We start from the raw sequence: 20,637 nt of genomic DNA on the forward strand, positions 1-20,637 counted from the left end.
CCAAGGATTTTACTTGTTTCAATGTAGCAGGATTAAAATCTGTAGCATGCGTGCAGGTTCTGCAGTGGATATGCTGCGGATTTGTGGCCTCCAGAAGCGTATCTCCACTCCATCATCTGTCATGTGATCCAACAACTGTGCTCCGAATATTTCGTAGCCTTTGGCCCTCTAGTAACAGCAGCAACGACCTGAAGTTCACTTTAGACCTGAAAAGCGGAAAAAGCAAACAATACACAATAGAGCATAGTTATGAGTTACTGAAAGATTTTACTTTGGCATCTGGTATACCTTTATAATAAATTGTCTTTTTTTAATAAAATTTTTTTTTTTAGTACTAATCCTGTGCTGAAGACTATGTGGCCAGAAGGGAAGCTGAGCATCACAGAGGTCACCAAACGTCCATTGACCGCAGCTACATTGTTCAAAAACTCCATGATCGCCCTTGTGGATAATCTGGCATCCAAGGTACAAAGGAAGAGGAATGCTCTGTGTATCTGGAGTAGTGGCCTCTCTAACATTAAAAACTTTAAGGTCGTGGTCACACTGCGTTTGTGTCTACATTTAATGTATCCACTTAAAAAGGATAAAAACATATACAGTGGTCCCTCAATATACGATGGTAATCTGTTCCAAATGGACCATCGTTTGTTGAAACCATCGCATGTTGAGGGATCCGTGCAATGTAATGTATAGGACAGTGGTCTCCAACCTGCAGACCTCCAGATGTTGCAAAACTACAAATCCCAGCATGCCCGGACAGCCGTTGGCTGTCCGGGCATGCTGGGAGTTGTAGTTTTGCAACATCTGGAGGTCCGCAGGTTGAACACCACTGGTAGAGGAAATTGTACTCGCCTGTCCCTGCCGTTCCGGACCGTCGCCCTCCATCGCTGTCGCCGTCTCCCCGGGGTGTCCCCGACGCTCTGACAAGGCCTCTGCTTCCCCGGCATCTTCGCTCTCCGTCGCCGCCATCACGTCGTTACGCAAGCCGCTCCTATTGGATGACGGGACGGCGTGCGCAGCGACGTGATGACGATGATGGAGAGCGCCGGCGATGCAGGGGATCCCGAAGAGGACGCGCCGGAGCCCCCAGGACAGGTAAGTGATCGTCAGCGGACCACACGGGGCACCGTAAATGGCTATTCGGGGGCAGCTGAAGCAGTCTGAGCTGCCGGATAGCCGTTTATGCGATGGCCCCGACATACAAAAGCATCGTATGTTGATGCTGCCTCTGAGAGGCCATCGTATGTTGAAATGATCGTATGTCGGGTCCATCGTAGGTCGGGGGGGGGGGGGGGGGGGGTCACTGTATGTTAAATGGATGCTGCTAGATGTCATAACTCTATTTTCCATTGACTTACATCTATAAAATTTATCGGATTGTCGAATATATATATTTTTTTCTGTACGTGTTGTATCCCAGTCTACTGCATGATACTGTACTGCAAAAATAGTAATGAAATGGAAACCAGTAAAACACAGAAAGAAACAAAACTTTTCTACATATACCATAGAAGTCAGTGTTTACATTTACCCTATATGTTTCTATAGATACAAAATGCAGTGTGAACCCAGCCTAACTCCATAATGTCTTTTAATCTGTTCTTATTAGTTTTGTATTTTTTCATTTCTGTGTTATATAGTTATGTAGTTTATAAGGTTGGAAAAAGACAAGAGTCCATCGAGTTAAACCTAAAACCCTACTGTGTTGATTCAAGGGAATAAAAAAAAAAACAAAAAAAAAAACAAAAAAAAAAACAATGAGGCTGATGCTGATAGCGCCATGACAAAGGAAATATTTCTTCAAGACTCCAAATATGAAAATTAGAATAAATCCCTGGATCAATATTTTTGACTGGTCATGATCTTAATGTTCGGTCCATAGATAAAGCCAGAAGGGCACAGTAAGCATGCTGTCTCCGGTTCTGTACCAAATGGTAAAAACTGTCACATAGACATAGAGTAGGGAAAAAATAGCTTAGCCACCTACTTCTCTCCTGGCTCCTTTTAGTGATCGGCAGGAGTCTGAGTACTCAGACCTGTAACAATCAAAACTTTTGACATATCTTTAGGACATGTTTTTTTATGGCAGGTATACCTAAAGGAGTACTCTGGTGGAAAACAATTTTCTTTCTAATCAACTGGTGCCACAAAGTTAAATAGATTTGTAAATTACTTCTATTTAAAATCCTTAATCCTTCCAGTACTTATCAGCTGCTGTATACTACAGAGGAAGTTGTATAGTTCTTTTCTATCTGACCACAGTGCTCTCTGCTGCCACATCTATGGGGATTTGTTCCTGCTGTGGACAGTTCCTGACATGGACAGAGGTGTCAGCAGAGAGCACTGTGGTCAGACAGAAAATAATTACAGTGATCCCTCAACTTACAATGGCCTCAACATACAATAGTCTCAACATACAATGGTCTTTCCTGGACCATCGTAAGTTGAAACCAGACTCAACATACAATGTACAGAAAGTCCAGATCTGTGAAACGTGTCAATGACCGGAAGAACCGACCAATCAGAATGGGCATTCACTGGTAAAACCCCTGTATTACTGAAGCGTATGCACTGACTGGTGCCTGGTAGCGCCCCCTACAGTACAGGGAGGTATTACATGTTCTGTACTCTTTACCTGTATTACTGAAGCGTATGCACTGACCGGTGTCTGGTAGCGCCCCCTACAGTACAGGGTGTTATTACATGTTCTGTACTCTTTACCTGTACCAGGGTTTCCTGCTCCTTTAGACACCAGGTGAGGGCGACTCCATATTACTTTTTTAGTACACTGTGTACTGTACAGGACCCTGAAGAAGTTCCTGTCCTATACATAGACCAGTGTTTCCCAAGCAGGGTGCCCCCAGCTGTTGCAAAACTACAACTCCCAGCATGCCCGGACAGCCTTTGGCTGTCCGGGCATGCTGGGAGTTGTAGTTTTGCAACAGCTGGAGGCTCCCTGCTTGGGAAACACTGACATAGACAGTGATTTACAGCTCCCAGCAGATCTTTCTTACTTTTATATGTAAGGATTTGCTTTATCTATATTAGTTATCTACTTATTTTTCTTTAATTCTCACTTTTTTCCTATTTTTGGATGACATTTTGGTGCCTTTAGAACCAATTACCAGGTTTCCATAGAGTTCTGGTCTCAACATACAATGGTTTCAACATACAATGGTCGTCCCAGAACCAATTAATATTGTAACTTGAGGGGCCTCTGTATACAACTTCCTCTGTGGTATACAGCAGCTGATAAGTACTGGAAGGATTAAGATTTTTATATAGAAGTAATTTACAAATCTGTTTAACTTTTTGGCACCAGTTGATTTAAAAAAAAATTACTTTTCCACATGAGTACCCCTTTAAGCTTTATATGTTTTTAATGTGATTGAAAAAATGGCCACTAGGTGACTCTGTTCTGTTCCCTGCTGCAAGTCAAACAGTTAGTTTGGTCTCCTCTCAACCTGGCAGGAGACCAAACTTAGGAAGGTGTGCGGGGCATGGCAGGCACAGCTCTCACAGGCTTCAGTGGGAACGCCCACTTTCTCCTGTTGGGAGCTCATACAATGGGAGCAAGGGGAAAGGCATGATGGAGAGCTTTTTAAAGCTCAGAAATTTTTTTTAAGGGTGGGATAAGTGTTAGGAGTAGTTAGGGAATATAATCTGAGTTAATTTAGAAAATCTGGTTTGATGACAGGTTCTCTATAATAATATAGTGTATTGGGGGATGGAGCTTAGTTGCTCAGATACAAAGCTCCTACTGCTCCGCACATGTTAAATGTAAGCATCTGATTCTTCAATATGTTCACCTTTTGGAGACCATTTTATAATTAATAAAAAAGTTGAGAAACTTTTTAATTACATAACAATACGTCCAGAGCTGTATTTACAATTCTGCAGGCTTCAGAGCTGAAATCTGTCAAGCTCAGTTTTGACAGAGAACCTTGTTTCATTATAGAATTAGTAGTATTTACACCATGGACTGTACAGTCATCTGACATAGAACAAACTGCACATCTAACCATGTAATATATGTGCTATTTCAGGAACCTTATTACGTCCGGTGCATCAAACCAAATGACAAAAAGTCCCCATCTCTGTTTGATGATGTACGCTGCAAGCACCAAGTGGAGTATTTAGGCTTACTGGAGAATGTCCGTGTCCGACGAGCTGGTTTCGCATATCGCCAAGTATATGAGAAGTTTCTGCACAGGTGAGTTTACTCTTTCCCCATCATTCCATGGGCAATAATATAAGGTGTCTGCCATATTGATAGGGAAGGAGGTGATTCCTATGTCTTTGATTTTATTCAACATCATCCGTCTTCCTTGTCCGTCTCTACAGGTACAAGATGATCTCCCAGTCGACCTGGCCAAACCATGACTTGGCTTCAGACCAAATCGCTGTAAAGAAACTCCTGACTGAGTGTGGTTTCCACCAAGATGCTGCCTATGGAAAAACCAAGGTGTTTATTCGCACCCCACGCACCTTGTTCTCACTGGAGGAAAAAAGGAGTGAGATGTTGATAAGAATCATCCTCTTCCTGCAAAAGGTACAAGAAAATCTAAGCGAGTCATTGTCCATTCCTTCTACATTTCATACGATAGGATGAATCTAAGTGCTTTCTTGTTATTCCTCCACCATATTGCAGATGTGGAGAGGAACCCTGGCCCGCTGGAAATACAAGAGGACAAAGGCAGCCCTCACAATACTTGGCTACTACAGGCGCTACAAAGTGAAGTCCTACATCCATGAGGTGGTCCGAAGGTTTAACGGAGTCCGGAACAGCAGAGATTACGGGAAGAATGTAAAATGGCCAACACCACCCAAGGTTCTTCGGAGATTCCAGGGATATATGCAGAGTATCTTCAACAGGTACATGGGTGGTGGCGTTAAATTAGCAATATGTGTCACAATGTTGTCACCAACCAACAGAGCTTACAATCTTTTTTTTTTAAGATGGAGAGCATTCCAGCTAATAAAGAGCATACCTCCTGCCGACATACCAAAAATCAAGGCTAAAGTTGCTGCTTTTGAAAACCTCAAAGGGCACAGAGCAGATATGGGCCTCCAGAGGAGCTGGGAGGGGAACTACTTGGCATCTGTAAGTGCTTCTTAATAACACACATGCATGTCATTGTTTTACAGTAACTTGTATTACCCTTCTATTACAAAAGAGAAGCATTTACAATTCTGCAAGCTTTAAAGCTAGGGCCGGCCCTACAATGGGTCCTGCTGGGTCCTGCAGGTGGCACCTTTACAGGGCCAGGAAATTGCCACATTCCCCCCCCCCCCGAGAAGATTTTTGACCACTTAGCGACCCATGACGGACCTAGTCCGTCATGGTGCCGCTCATGGTGGATGGAGCGGGCTCCTCACTCGAGCCCAGTCCATACCCGGCGGCCCCCAACATTTCACTCCTGGACCCAAGCAGCTCAATATCTTGGGCCGGCCCTATTTAAAGCTATAATCTCCCAGCATTCCTTGCTGGACTCAGGAAGAAAGAGCCATAATTAAGATATTTTTCTTTTCTCTCAGAAACAAGAAAACAGTCAAGATTCTGGATTCTTTGTATCTCGGGCAAGCGAATTACAGCGAAAAGACAAGTTCATGCAGCCGCTCTTCTCCTGTAACGTGCGCAAGGTATGCATGTAGATATGTGTGTGTCACTCAGTGAGCAGCTGGTGCTGAGAATTTGATCTGTAAATCTGTGCACTGCCTAGTATCTCCGCTTCTAATAGACGCTTGTGTAATTTCAGATCTTTTACTCGTTTTTTTTTCTTTTCATGTAATTGATAGCAAATGAGTTTTATCTGCATGATTCATCCTGATATCACTGTATATCTTGCATTCCTCCACGCCCATTTTTACAAAGTGTTTCTCGCTATGCTATAAATTCTGTGCATTTATGTTATTTCAGTAACCGGTTTGCCGCTTATCTCTGGGTATTAATGTGTTCAACAGCAAGGGATGACTGTGTGCCTTGGATGAAAATGACCAACTTTTATCTTTTTTTTTCACACAGGTCAACAGATTTAATAAAGTAGAAGACCGCGCCGTCTTTATAACCGATAGACACCTGTATAAAATGGATCCCAGCAAGCAGTACAAAGTCATGAGCAGCACACCTCTATATAATGTAAGTGATTGCATGTTACCAACATGGAGAATGATATCCAGGTATTAAGCTTAAAGGGGTACTCCAGTGGAAAACTATTTTTTACAAATCAGCTGGTGCCAGAAAGTTATAAATTACTTCTATTAAAAAATCTTAATCCTTCCAGTACTTATCAGCTGCTGTATGCTCCACATGAAGTTGAGTAGTTATTTTCAATCTGACCACAGTGCTCTCTGCTGACACCTCTGTACATGTCAGGAACTGTCCAGAGCAGGAGAGGTTTGCTATGAGGATTTGATTCTACTCTGTAACGTTCCTGACACAGACAGAGGTGTCAACAGAGAGCACTGTGGTCAGACTGGAAAGAACAATTCAACGTCCTCTGTAGCATACAACAGCTGATAAGTACTGGACGGATTAACATTTTTAAATAGAAGTAATTTACTAATCTGTTCAACTTTCTGGCACCAGTTGATTTGAAAACATTTGTTTTCCACCGGAGTAGCCCTTTAAGTGGAAAAAAATAGGACATGACAGGCTGGCCCTTTACCAGAGCCCAACAGCATGTGAACGAGCCCATATCTACAGGATAGAACAGTAGTCCCCAATGAGTGTGCCTCCAGCTGTTGCAAAAACTACAACTACTAGTATGCCCGGACAGCCTTCGGCTGTCCGTACCTGCTGGGAGTCGTTGTTTTGCAACAGCTGTAGGCATACAGATTGGGAAGCCCTGGGATAGACCATTATTAATCAAGAGGCCAGATATCCAATGATCATACACACCCAATACTCACTATAGGCACTGCAAAAGGTACTGGGCATGTAGCAATTCTAAGGCAGTATTTTCCAAACAGTATGTCTCCAGCTGTTGCAAAACTACAACCCCCGGCATGCCCGGATAGCCAACAGCTGTTCGGGCAAGCTGGGGGTTGTAGTTTTGCAACAGCTGGAGACACACAGTTTGGAAACACACAGTTTGTTCTAAGGGCATCACTCAGTAGAGCAGTGCATTCACAGATCTGGGATCCAAAGGATAGGGAATAAGATGCCTGATCGCGGCGGTCCCGCCGCTGGGGACCCCCGTGATCTTGCACGCCGCACCCCGTTAAAATCAGTCCCCGGAGCGTGTTTGCTCCGGGTCTGATTACTGTCGATCACGGGGCCGGAGCGTTGTGACGTCACACTCGGCCCCCCTCAATGCAAGCCTATGGGAGGGTCGTGACAGGGGGCATGCATTGAGGGGGTGGAGCGTGACGTCACACGGGGCGGAGACTTGACGTCACACGAACACGCTCCGGGGACTGATTTTAACGGGGTGCGGCATGCAAGATCATGGGGGTCCCCAGCGGCTGGACCCCTGCGATCAGGCATCTTATCCCCTATCCTTTAGATAGGGGATAAGATGTCTAAGCGCCGGAGTACCCCTTTAATAGTTGGGGACTGACTCCTGGAAGCAAGGGTGTTCAGCCAAGCACTGCAGCCTCTTCAGTGTCTACTAGATACAGTCCTGGTAGTGGCTCTGCCTGGTACTGCAGCTCACCCTATTGATTTTAATAGGCCTAACCTGCCTGAGGCCATGTTTAATTTCCAAGCGGAATCCTGGTGAAAAAAATTCTGCCTGGAAATTCCGTTGCAGCAGAGTCCCATGGTTTTCAATGGTATTCTGCTGCACAGAACACACAGCAGAATTTCAGCGGCATGTTTTTCTCCGCCGAAATTCTTCCTGGGGAATCTGCTCGGAAATGCATTGCCGTCTATGGAGATGGAGCGGTTCAAGCGGCAGCAGACCATGCAAATTTGCGGAATGTCTGCTTGTGTTTTCTGGGTGGACATTCCGCAAATTCTCCACTGTGTGAACTCAGCCTGAAACTACTGTACCAGGCACAGCCGCTACCAAATGTACCGAGATTTGCCTGGAAAACAATTAAGAGGCTTACCTGAGCGCTCTGCAGCATCTCCAGCTGATCGCGGGAGTGCTGGACAGACTTGGACCTCCACTGATCTGATAATGATGGCCTATTCTAAGAATAGGCCATTCTTATTATCATTATTATTATTATTATTATTATTATTAAAGCCTGGAAAATTCCTTTAAAACTGGATCTGCTGCTTGTCTTATTGTTTGATACACACTGGTATCAACAGCACTAGGCAATCTGAAATTTGTGACATGCCTCAGGCAAGAACTCAAAGTGAGTGAATGCACTGCTCTACTGTGTGTTTCCAAACTGTGTGGCTCCAGCTGTTGCAAAACTACAACCCCCAGCTTGCCCGAACAGCTGTTGGCTCTCCGAGCATGCCGGGGGTTGTAGTTTTGCAACAGCTGGAGACACACAGTTTGGAAAACACTGCCTTAGAATTGCTACATGTCAAGTACCTTTTGCAGTGCCTATAGTGAGTATTGGGTGTGTATGATCATTGGATATCTGGCCTCTTGATTAATAAAAGGGTTATCCAGTAATAGAAAGTGAATCAGTTTCTTCCAAAAACAGACCCACACCTGTCCTCAGGTTGTGTGTGGAATTACAACTTAGCTCTGTTCACATGAATAAAACTTGACTAGGGGAGAGTACAGATTTGCTTAACCCTGCACCCCTCTCCCTCATTGCTTCCCCGAATAAACACAGACTCCTTGATCTGGTGCAAAGGCGACAGCGGACCAACATTTTTATTATCAAAACCTAGTAACAAAATATATAACATATTTTTAATTTCTTTATAAATAATATAACAAAATATAACATAATATCTGGGGTAACATACCTCCATACAAATTTACATAACCTTCACATTGTGCAACCCGAAAAGTGAACCTACTCCCTGAGCTAGCAACAGACTGGAGGGAGACCTTAAGGCACCTTCTCTTCCAGGCACTCTCTCCTACTGTGCCCTTGGTCGACCATCACCTTACCCAAGGGCACCACCTACGGAGACCACTCTGTCCCTTCCACTAGGGACCCCCATAAGTAGCTGGCTACCAACCCAGCTCCCCCCTGGCCATTATGACCGGGCCTCTACCATCCTTCTAGCATGCCTCCAAATCCTCCCGCCAAGGCGGCTGGTTGTGACTCCTCACACCCAGCCGTCCCTCCACAAAGCCATCGCTCGACCTTCTCCCGGATGGGCAAAGTCCACAAATCCATCCCAGTATCGTTCAGGAGAATTCCATCCCACCCCACAAACTCAGTGGAAGGCCCTTCCAACTCCATATGGCGAACCACGAACCCCCCCCCCCCCCCCATTCCTCGCCACAAATTTTCCCACAGCCTTGTTAACTCGTGCCCTGGCTTGATTCACTTTGCACACCGAGCCTGCCGCCACTTCACCCGAGCAGCCATATCCGACCACACGAGCAAGATGCCTGGAAAGGAAGACTAACGGCACAAAGGACTGCATGAACGGGAGCAGCTCCAACCACATCAGCCCCCACGACCCAGCCAACGAACCTGAGCCACGGCCCTGGGGAAACCCAGCTGTCGCCCCTTCGGCCCTCTCTCCACCCCTGCGCACATAGGAAAGCCCTACAATCCAAACCAAGCAGGGCCCGGGATCTGTAAGACCCAACAACAGAAAATCAGCAACAACACTCCCCCCCCCCCCCCAATGAACTCCCCCACCATCCAAACCAAGAACAGTAACCACTTATAACAAATGAGGGCAAGCATACAACTGGAAGCACAGCGACTCCCACTTCTCAATTCTACTAATGACTTCCTGTCCCAACCCCCACCTAGACGCCTCCGAGGTCACCCCGATCCGAAAGGAGTGTGAACTATACTCCCCAGAACACATCCCAGCATGCCTAGGCAACAACAAAAAACCTGCACAAACTGAAACCTAGACAAAAAGGAACCATGCTCGTGCACCAGCAAAGGAAACGCTAACCGAAACAAAACCACTTCATAACAACAAAAACAAACCCCACCCAAAACCTCCCCTAAAGGGGCCAGTAAGGAAAACGACACGCGCCTATGAGAATCCCGCGTCACAGCCCCCTTGCGAAAACCCCTTGCTGCTTGGTGCACCAGGAACGACGTAGTCCAATCCTGCACACCCCTTAATTTGAGCCAAAAGGCCAATGCCGAAAGGTGACGAAACCTGAAGCCGACACCATGTCACTAAAGATTTTACCCACATGATACAACACCTCCCACCCCGTGGACGTGGCAGACGCACCTACATCAGCCACCAATGACTCCCACTCCCTCCAGCATTGGCTATATCCATCCCACGTGGCCGTACTCACTTACCAGCGAAGAGCAAATGCCACAGTCAGACCACGATCCACAGCCTTTCTGGGCAGGGCAGCCCCTCCGCCGCCAGCGCCAACTCCCGAAAACGGTCCCACTGAAACTGAGAAAGAGAGTCAGCAATGTAATTCTGCACCTCAGGAACATGCTTAGCCACAAAATGTGCATTAACCTCAAGCCCCCGCAAAAACCAACCTAGGCAGCAAACTGACCACCGGCAGAGACCCGGCCGTCTGTGAGTTCACCGCCTGCACGACCCTGAGGTTGTCACAGCAGAAGCAAACTTTGCGATTCCGGAACTGCACCCCCCCCCCCCCTACCAAATCACCACCGCCACTACAATCAGAGCCATATTCCACACCAACCCCTTACTCCGCCAAGACTCCGGCCACCACCCCGCACACCATTGGCCCTGCAAGTAAGCGCCAAAACCAAAGCCCACGCCGCATCAGTGAAGAGTTCCAGGTCCCAACTAGACACCATAGCTTCCATCACCATTGACCTCCCGTTGTACTGCCCCAAGAACTCCTGCACACCTCCAAGTCCGCCCGCACTTCTGCCGAAAGGCACACATAATGAGGAAGCTTCCGCACACCCCCAGTGGCCCCCGCCAACCACCGGCAAAAACACCCGCTCCCCTCGGCATAATGTGACATGCAATTCCACCAACTCGTCCTCGGTCAACCTGCACTCCATCCTATCGGTTCCACTACAATCCCTAAGACCTTGATCACCGTTGTCAGACCCTCTGTTTTGTCCAGGGCCAGCGGCACTCCGAACCGCGCTGCCACCCTCTTCATCGTCTGCAACAACACCCCATACAAAGCTGACCTAGCCGGGCCAATAAACAAAAAAAATCATCCGGGTAATGCAGAACCAATGACACCTGAGCCTCACTCCGCACTACCCATTCCAAAAAGGTGCTAATCTTCTTAAAATACAAACAAAAAATAGAGCACCCCATTGACAAAGAAACCACCCTCCCAAACGAAGTCAACAAAGAAACCACCCTCCCAAACAGAACCCAACAAGTGAAAAATGTCTGGATGCACCAGCCACAGGCGAAAAGCTGCCTCGATGTCGGTCTCAGCCATCAGCGTGCCGTGCCCCAACCGACATACCCACGACAATGCCATGTCAAAAGAAGTATAGGGCACTGTATATAACGCCGGATCAATCCCATTGTTTACCGACGCACCCTCAGGGTGAGAGAGGTGGTGAATGAGCCTATACCTATTAGGTTCTTTCTTCGGCACCAAGCTCACGGGGATAAGCGCAAACCAGGCAACGGCAAGACCTGGAAAGGACCAGCCAACGGGTCCAAGTCCACCTCCTTACTCAACTTGTCCCGCACCACCTCAGGGTGCGCCAAAGGAGACGCCAAGTTGCGCCCACCCCTCCAGACCCCTTTTCAACACACTGAATCCTAAAACCACTAGCAAACCTGTCCGCTGACGGAACTGCTCGTCATACCACAACCAAGCGATACCCCCATACACGCGATACGCCTCCCCTATGCAAAACGGTCCAAGTAACTTCTCCCCAATAACGCTCGCAAAAATGGCAAACGCCTGAAGCCAGTTTGAGAAAGTCATTGGTATCAACCGATACCGGCGGCATTCCTCCTTCTTCAACTCATTGGGCTTCACCCTATCCAAATTTCTCAAGGGGGAGCAGGGCAAATATCTCCACGTACTCCCACTTCATGATCCGCTCCCTCACCTCCACCTTCAGATGCGCCCCAAAGGCCCCTCAAAGCAAACATATACCTCCCCTTTGGCTGGATCTGCCAGGCACACCCCATCTACCACTTGTCAGCCTCCGCCACAGCCGTGGCCACCGACGCCTGCCCCGGGGCCACATCCCCTTAACCCTTAATATAGTTCTCATTGATGTGTTAAATAAATAAATAAAAGTAATTAAAGTGTTTTTGTTTCCCCCACCCCAGAAACAGCGCCACCCTTGTTTTATAGGCATTATCTAGAATTGCTCCGTTCACTTGACTGGGGTTTAGATGCAGTACCAGACATAACCCAAGAACAAAATTGACAGGGTTTGCTTTTTTTTTTTATTACAGAAACCCCATCTTACAAGTCTTTCCCCATATAGAATATCCCTCTGCATTCAGAATTACCTTTACAACAGCTGACGGCTTTGTTACAGCTGTCGGGGGTCCTCTGACCACAAGCCTGATCATGTCTATAGCGAAAGCAGATCTATTCCTTACAGAGCTTTGTTACCTATCAAATGACACCACACTGCGGCCCGTACTGTAGTAATAGGTTTAGTGCCGCAAGTCCACATCTTTAATAATGTTAACTATATCAAGGCTGAAGGACACATGACCTCTGCTGTATTATCACAAGTAAAAATACATGCAGTAAAATAGCTGTAATTCTGGCCTCAAATTTCCTTCTTCACCACTTCACAAAGGGAATTGTCCCAGAAACATTGAGCATGTACAGATTACTATTCCTGCTGTATATCCAGAGGACACGCTAAGAGTCGTCTACTTCTTCTCTGCACTACTAGTAATCGCACATATGCCATGAATTATTTATTGACATGTGTAACATAAGGGATGAGGTAGTTATTGAATCTGGTTGTGCATATCCAGTTAAATGCTGAAGTTTGGGGTCACCCTGTGACTATAGTCAAAGAAATAATGGTAGCCAGCTCACTGCTCGTGTTGAATTGATTTTCGGGCAGGATGATGATGGAAGCCAGGGCCGTTTGAAGGAATTTGGGGGCCCCAAGCAAAATAGAAATGGAGGCCCCCTCCCCACCTTACGCACGCAAAAAAGATTATATATACGGGACCATATAAAGATTATATACCAGCTGTACACAGGATATATACCCCATATAAGTGTTTACAGCTACATGAAGGAACTCACAGGTCACGTCTTTTCTGATCAGCGTCGTCCTTTTTCCTTTTCTTCCCCATCTGACTCAGACTGCCATGATGTCTTCTTCCAGCCAAAACTTCATCTCTCTTCATCTGCAGAACAAACATCTTAGACTCTGCATTTTTCTAGTGCTCTCCTTAAAGGGGTACTCCGGTGAAAAACTTTTTTTTTTAAATCAACCGGTGCCAGAAAGTTAAACAGATTTGTAAATTACTTCTATTAAAAAATCTTAATCCTTCCTGTACTTATTAGCTGCTGAATACTACAGTGGAAATAATTTTATTTTTGAAACACAGAGCTCTCTGCTGACATCTCTGTCCATTTTAGGAACTGTCCAGAACAGCATATGTTTGCTATGGGGATTTCCTTTTACTCTGGCAGTTTCTAAAATGGACAGAGATGTCAGCAGAGAGCACTGTGCTCATGATGTTAGCAGACAGCTCTGTGTTTCAAACGGAAAAGAATTTCCACTGTAGTATTCAGCAGCTAATAAGTACAGGAAGGATTAAGATTTTTTTAATAGAAGTAATTTACAAATCTGTTTAACTTTCTGGCACCAGTTGTTAAACGGAGTACCCCTTTAACACTACACAATCTCCTCATCTATAGGCCTGTAATAATGCCCCCTTGGTGTCCCACTCAGTAACAGAGCATGGTGCCCAACAGTCCCCAACCATGGTGCCTCCAGCTGTAGCAAAACTACAGCGCCCAGACGACCTCTGGCTTTCCGGGCATGCTGGGAGTCATAGCTTTGCACCCTGGTTGGGAAACACTGACGTAGGTAGTTAGGTAGCCAGGTACATAGCTAGTAGGGCTACAAGATAAGGGGAAACTGTGCGATTGCGATTATGGACCTAAATATTGCAATTTCAATATTATAAACAAATAGTGAAATCCTCCCATTTCATGTCCAATTTCCCCCCATTTTACATCTCTTCCCCTATTTTATATCCACCACTCATTTCACATCTTCCCTGTTTAATTTCTATCCCCCCTAATCACATTCTCCCCATTTAATTTCTATCCCCCCATGTCACGTTCTCCCCCTACCCCTTCTCATCTTCCCCCATGTCACATTCTCCCCCCATGTTAACACCCCCCCCCCCAACCCAGTAGACAGGAAGTACCCCCAAATTAGATCCCCAGTAGGCAGGTAGTACCCCCAGATTGACCCCCTCCCCCCAGTAGGCAGGTAGTACCCCCAGATTGACCCCCTCCCCCCAGTAGACAGGTAGTAGCCCCATATTAGACCCCACCCCCATGGTAGGCAGGTAGTACCCCAGATTAACCCCCTCCCCCCCAGTAGGCATGACGTACCCCCAGATAAACCCCTTCACCCCCCCCCCCCCAGTAGGAAGGTAGTGCCCCCAGATTAACCCCCTCTCCCCCCCCAGTAGGAAGGTAGTACCCACAGATTAACCCCCTCCCCCCAGTAGGCAGTACCCCCAGAAGAGGGGGTTAATCTGGGGGTACTACCTTCCTACAGGGGGGGGAAGAGGGGGTTAATCTGGGGGTACTACCTGCCTACTGGGGGGGGGCAGATTAACCCCCTCTCCCCCCTCAATAGGAAGGTAGTACCCCCAGATTAACCCCCTCCCCCCAGACCCAGTAGGCAGGTAGATAGTAGTACTAGTACCCCTAGGAATTGAGTGCAAAACCTTCACTTTCACTCACTGTCAGAGAAGTTGCACTTACTTGCACACCTAACGCCGTGCGCAGTAATGTCGGCAGTTCGTGCACCGCCCACTGTCACGCTCTAGGGCTGGCGTTAGGACGCCGGCCCCTGAATTCTGGGACTCAGCGTGATGTCAGGTGACATAGAAGGCCCGGGCCGACGGACGGTAAGCCGGAGGGGGCACAAAAAGTAGCCGGAGGCAGCGACTTCCAGTCTCTGCCTCCCTCTCCAGGCAGGCTCTCGCACTGCTGGCCCGGCAGGCCGACGGGGCGAGCTGCCTGCCGAACGGGATAGCACAAGAGGACAAGCAAACACCGGCTCTGCTCGGGGGCCCCGGGCCAATTGCTTGGTTTGCCTGTCCTGTTGCGACGGGCCTGATGGAAGCCAGGATGATGCCGAGCCGTCTCCTCTGTGCAAATAGGCAATGGAACCAAAAAGGGGGGGGGAGGGTATCCAGTAAAAATGTAAAATAAAAAAGTTGTAAAAAAAAATGTGAAAAATCCCCTCCCCAATAAAAAAGTAAAACGTCAGTTTTTCCCATTTTACCCCCCAAAAAGCATGAAAAAAGAATTAATATACATATTTGGTATCGCCGTGTGCGTAAAGGTCTCAAGTATAAAAATACATTGTTAATTATCCCATAGGGTGAACAGCGTAAACATAAAACAATTAAAAAAGACCAAAATTACTGCTTTTTTGTCACATATTCCAAAAAATTTTTTTATAAAAAATGTATAAAATGTAAAACCTAGGCAAAAGTGGTACTGATAAAAACTACAGATCATGGCGCAAAAAAATTAGCCCTCATATCGCCCCATATCCGGAAAAATGATAAAGTTATAGGTGGTCAAAATAGGGCAATTTCAAACATACTAATTTTGTTAAAATGGTTTGAGATTTTTTTTAAGCGGTACAATTATAGAAAAGCATATAATCATGGGTATAATTTTAATCGTATTGACCCACAGAATAAAGAAAACATGTTGTTTTTACCGGAAAGTGTACAGCGTGAAAACAAAACCTTCCAAAATTTGCTAAATTGCGGTTTTCTTTTCAATTTTCCCACATAAATAATATATGTTTGGTTGTGCCGTACATTTTATGGTAAAATAAGTGATGTAATTACAAAGTACAACTGGTGACGCAAAAAACAAGCCCTCATATGGGTCTGTGGATGGAAATATAAGAGTTATGATTTTTAGAAGGCGAGGAGGAAAAAAAACGAAAATGCAAAAATCAAATTGGTCTGGTCCTTAAAGGGGTACTCCGCCCCTAGACATCTTATCCCCTATCCAAAGGATAGGGGATAAGATGTCAGATCGCCGGGGTCCCGCTGCTGGGGACCCCCGGGATCGCCGCTGCGGCACCCCGCTATCATTACTGTGCAGAGCGAGATTGCTCTGCATGTAATGACGGGCAATACAGGGGCTGGAGCAGCGTGACGTCATGGCTCTGCCCCTCGTGACGTCACGGCCCGCCCCCGTCAATACAAGTCTATGGGAGGGGGTGTGGCGGTAGTCACGCCCCCTGCCATAGACTTGCATTAAGGGGACGGGCCATGATGTCATGAGGGGCAGAGCCATGACGTCACGCTGCTCCAGCCCCTGTATTGCCCGTCATTACATGCAGAGCGATCTCGCTCTGCACAGTAATGATAGCGCAGTGCCACAGCGGCGATCCCGGGGGTCCCCAGCAGCGGGACCACGGCGATCTAACATCTTATCCCCTATCCTTTGGATAGGGGATAAGATGCCAGGGGCGGAGTACCCCTTTAAGGCCAAAATGGGTCTGGTCCTTAAGGGGTTAATATGGATAAATACATTTTGGACTTTTAATATATTTTTTTCCTGGGAGCTGGGTACCCCCCTTTTTGGTTCTGTCACCCTTTGACCATTGGCCTCCCCTGACCTGACTGTTTTAATAAATACTTGTATCCCCCCCCCCCCCCCCCCCCCGAAATAACAATTCTGATTACACCTTCTATTGTGCTCTCCCCCTCTGTTGTTCCTCCTGGAAACACGAATAAATAAACTGGGTGTTGCCATTTGCTTACACTGATAGAGAACTCAGACTGCTAGGAGAGATGACCTAGAGACAAGGGAAAGATAATGCCTTGTTTATTCCTACATTTCCAGGAGGAGTAACTGAGGGATAGCACATGTACATTTCCAGTTTTGGATGTGTAATTTGACAACGGTTGTCCAAACCTTTGCACACAACTATAAATAAATACTTGGGGTGCGTTCACACTGGGTCATTGCTGTCCATTTAGCATAAATATAAATAAATAAAAACCCTATTTTCTACCAGATGCTAAAAACGGACGCCATTTCCCATTGGTTTACATTTTATTTATATTTAAAAAAAAAAAAAATAGACAGTAACGTATAACCTTTTTTGGGGTGTACACAATAGTGTAGTCGACTGCGTTTTAAACAATATCCGAAACGAACAGTGAAATGCAGACAAGACCGCAGTGTGAACACTAAATGCTGTTATTGCCGCCGCACACTATTACACACTTGAATGAATAATTCATAGACTGTATGCTGTGTGCTCTTTGGACTATACATAATGCATATTAAACATAAAGAGCAAAGAGAACGTCCTTGTTTTAAACTGTGCGTATAACGCAGTGTTTCCCAACCAGGGTGCCTCCAGCTGTTGCAAAACTACAACTCCCAGCATGCCCGGACAGCCTTCGGCTGTCCGGGCATGCTGGGAGTTGTAGTTTTGCAACAGCTGGAGGCACCCTGGTTGGGAAACACTGAATTATAACTGATATTTAGGAACCCGATTGCACTTCTTTTCCGGTTGTCTAACTGTATGGATTAGATTGGCATAACCCAGTGGGTAGAATGGTGCCCGGCCTCCTAACACAAGGGGTATTAGTGAGGACAAAGTGGCATCTGCAGGGAGCAGTAGACTAATGGAGCTGATGGGAATACGACAAGAAGGAGGCAAATCAGGGTAAAGAGGCGGCAGTCATCCACTTTGGAACATGCAAGCAACTCTGCATCCGAAAGCATCCCTTCACTGTGACAACTACTAGGGGGATGGGGTTACCATGGAGATCTCCATGGAGATAGGATCAGCCTATGTCTGGTCCAGGGCTGGTTTCATTCAGCTCGGCCTACAGAGTTGTCTGCTCGTTCTACTTGCAATCATTATTTTTTGTCTATTTTATTTGACAATTTGCACTCAGCTTTTTTTGGTATAGATATAAACCTGTCATGTTAAACAAACAGTCCAATCTGTATTCCTCATATTATAGAGCAGGAGGAGTCGAGCAGATTGATATACATCTTGTATATTATGAATTTTATTCATCTAAACCTCTGTTCCTTCTGGGCTTTGGAGTCCAGTGGGCGGTTCTAGTTAGTGAATGATAGCTTTGAGTGGACATACAACATAAAATAACTGCCATTGATTGGGACCGCCCACTGGACTCCTAAGCCCAGAACGAGCAGAGGTTTAGAAGAATAAAGTACAAGTTATACTGAAGCCTTTCCCATGAATATGTATATCAATCTACTCAGCTCCTCCTGCTCTGTAACTTGTTGCTTATTGGTTGGACTGCATTATCAACGCGACAGATTCCCTTTAAGGGTACAGGATCCTGCGCAGATTTGATGCGCAGGATTTGTAACTGCAGATTAGAAGCGGTGCTCAGTCATTTAGTTTACATTGAAATCTGCAGCAGAAAATCCTGCGCATTAAATCCTGTGCATCAAATCTGCACACAATGGAATTTCCAAGCAGAGTCAGAAATTTCCCCCAAAAAAATTTCACTTGGAAATTTAATTGCAGCAGAATCGTGTTGCTTTCAATGGGATTCTGCTGCATTGTGCACACATGGCAGCATTCGCTCTGAAATGCATTGCTGTCTATGGAGACTGTGCATTTCCGAGCAGTCCTAGCACCGGCAGAACATGCATATTTGCGGAATGTCCGATGGTGTTTTCTGTTGTATGAACATAGCCTAGGACAGACTGCCCAAATTTTGCCAGTTTTTACAACTATTGACCTTTAGAACATTGTTTTTCCAACCAGGGTGCCTCCAGCTGTTGCAAAACTACGACTCCCAGCATGCCAGGACAGCCTTCGGCCATCCGGGCATTGTGGGTGTTGCAGTTTTGCAACAGCTGGAGGCACACTGGTTGGGAAACACTGCCTAAAAAGCTTAAAGATTACCTGTCATCAAACCATATTTTCTAAACTAACTCAGATTATATTCCCTAACTACTCCTAACACTCCTCCTGCCCTTAAAAACATTTTTTCGAGCATTTAAAAGCTCTGTATCATCTATCCCCTTGCTCACATTGTGTGAGCTCCCAGCAGGAGAAAGTGTGCATTCCCCAGCAGGAGCAATGTCACTGAAGCCTGTGAGAGCTGCTCCCCACCATGCCCCACATGCACTTCCTGAGTTTGGTCTTCTGCCGGGCAGTGAGGAGACCAAACTAACTGTTTGACTTGCGCAGGGAACAGAACAGAGCCACCTAGTGGCCGTTTTTTTCAATCAATTTAAAAACATATAGAAGGAGATTTATCAAGCTCTGTAGTACATTTTCTTAGCTTGTTCCAACATTTCTGAAACCTACGTAAAAAAATAAAAAAAATTCTGCTAATGTACACACACACTCACACACACACACACACACACATTCACACAAACTCTTACTCCCACACACACTCGGACTCTACTGCAGGATCTTACAAAAATGAAAATTAGCTAGCCCAGCAAACAGCGTACTGTTCAGTCACTGTGCGAGCCGCAGTGGCGTGATCTCCCTGAGCTGGCGCGATGATGTGACGTAATCGTGCCGCTCTCCTGTGGGTTGCGTCCCCGCAGCTCAAATTCTGCATACAAAGAGCAAGCAGCGTGAGAAAGGTGGGTTGACAGCTCCCGCTCCACCATGCTAGAGTACGGGGGTGGGGACAGCAATCTCGAGGGGTGGGGGCAGCAATCTCGAGGGGGGGGGGGCAATTGCCCCTGCCCCCTTCATCCGTCACTGTCCCCTCCATTACTGTGCATTATGCCGGCACCCCACCCTCCCCTCTACATTACTATTCCTCATGAAAGCAGAACCTACCCATAAACTGGATCCAAAAACCACTAAACAGTCGGCTAACATAAGTCACACCAACCCCCCTACACGCTGATAAGACCGCCATTTTTGTGTGTGTGTGTGTGTGTGTGGAAGGGGGGGGGGGGTTAACTATTGTTTATGTGCCTGCTGGTGCTGCACCTTCCTGACGTAAACTCCGGCCTCAGCGCAGCGACACAAGACTCCGCCCACCAATGTCACAAAATGCGGCCTCAAAATTTAACAAAAAAGCCTCCAGAGTACGGATATTCATGGTGCGGCATAGTATGTTTTTAATATTTTTTTTATTTCTGAGGAGGGTGGATGGGTTGTTGCAGGAGAGTTGGAGTGCAGCTATTTAGTGCCAGGCCGGGCAGTCAGGGTGTCACCCGATGCGGTACGCCCCCCCCCCCCCCCCCCCTCCCCGTCACTCTCTAGCAACGCTACTGGTAGATAAAGAACTTCAGCTATTATTTTCTACTTAAAAAAATGCTTTTATAAGTGGGTTTCCCGGTTTTTGCTTACGTGTGATTTATCTATCAAGGTCGTGTCACTATTTGATAAATAGGTCGTATGTAAGCAAAAGTACCGTAAGTA

General features: G+C 46.4%; 1 protein-coding gene across 2 annotated transcripts in view; it reads left to right on the top strand.

Annotated features, from left to right (window-relative positions):
• Nucleotides 1-20,637, top strand: part of MYO1D (myosin ID) — a 141,028-nt gene that overhangs the window by 104,293 nt on the left and 16,098 nt on the right. For both annotated transcript variants that reach the window (XM_056548861.1, XM_056548860.1), the window contains exons 14-20: nt 333-465; nt 4,047-4,213; nt 4,345-4,552; nt 4,652-4,875; nt 4,960-5,104; nt 5,539-5,643; nt 6,026-6,139. In XM_056548861.1, the coding sequence (XP_056404836.1) occupies nt 333-465; nt 4,047-4,213; nt 4,345-4,552; nt 4,652-4,875; nt 4,960-5,104; nt 5,539-5,643; nt 6,026-6,139 (1,096 nt within the window). The remainder of the gene's footprint in view (nt 1-332; nt 466-4,046; nt 4,214-4,344; nt 4,553-4,651; nt 4,876-4,959; nt 5,105-5,538; nt 5,644-6,025; nt 6,140-20,637) is intronic.

The sequence above is a fragment of the Hyla sarda genome, chromosome 12 (assembly GCF_029499605.1).
Source record: "Hyla sarda isolate aHylSar1 chromosome 12, aHylSar1.hap1, whole genome shotgun sequence".
In the NCBI taxonomy this organism is placed as follows: Eukaryota; Metazoa; Chordata; class Amphibia; order Anura; family Hylidae; genus Hyla; species Hyla sarda.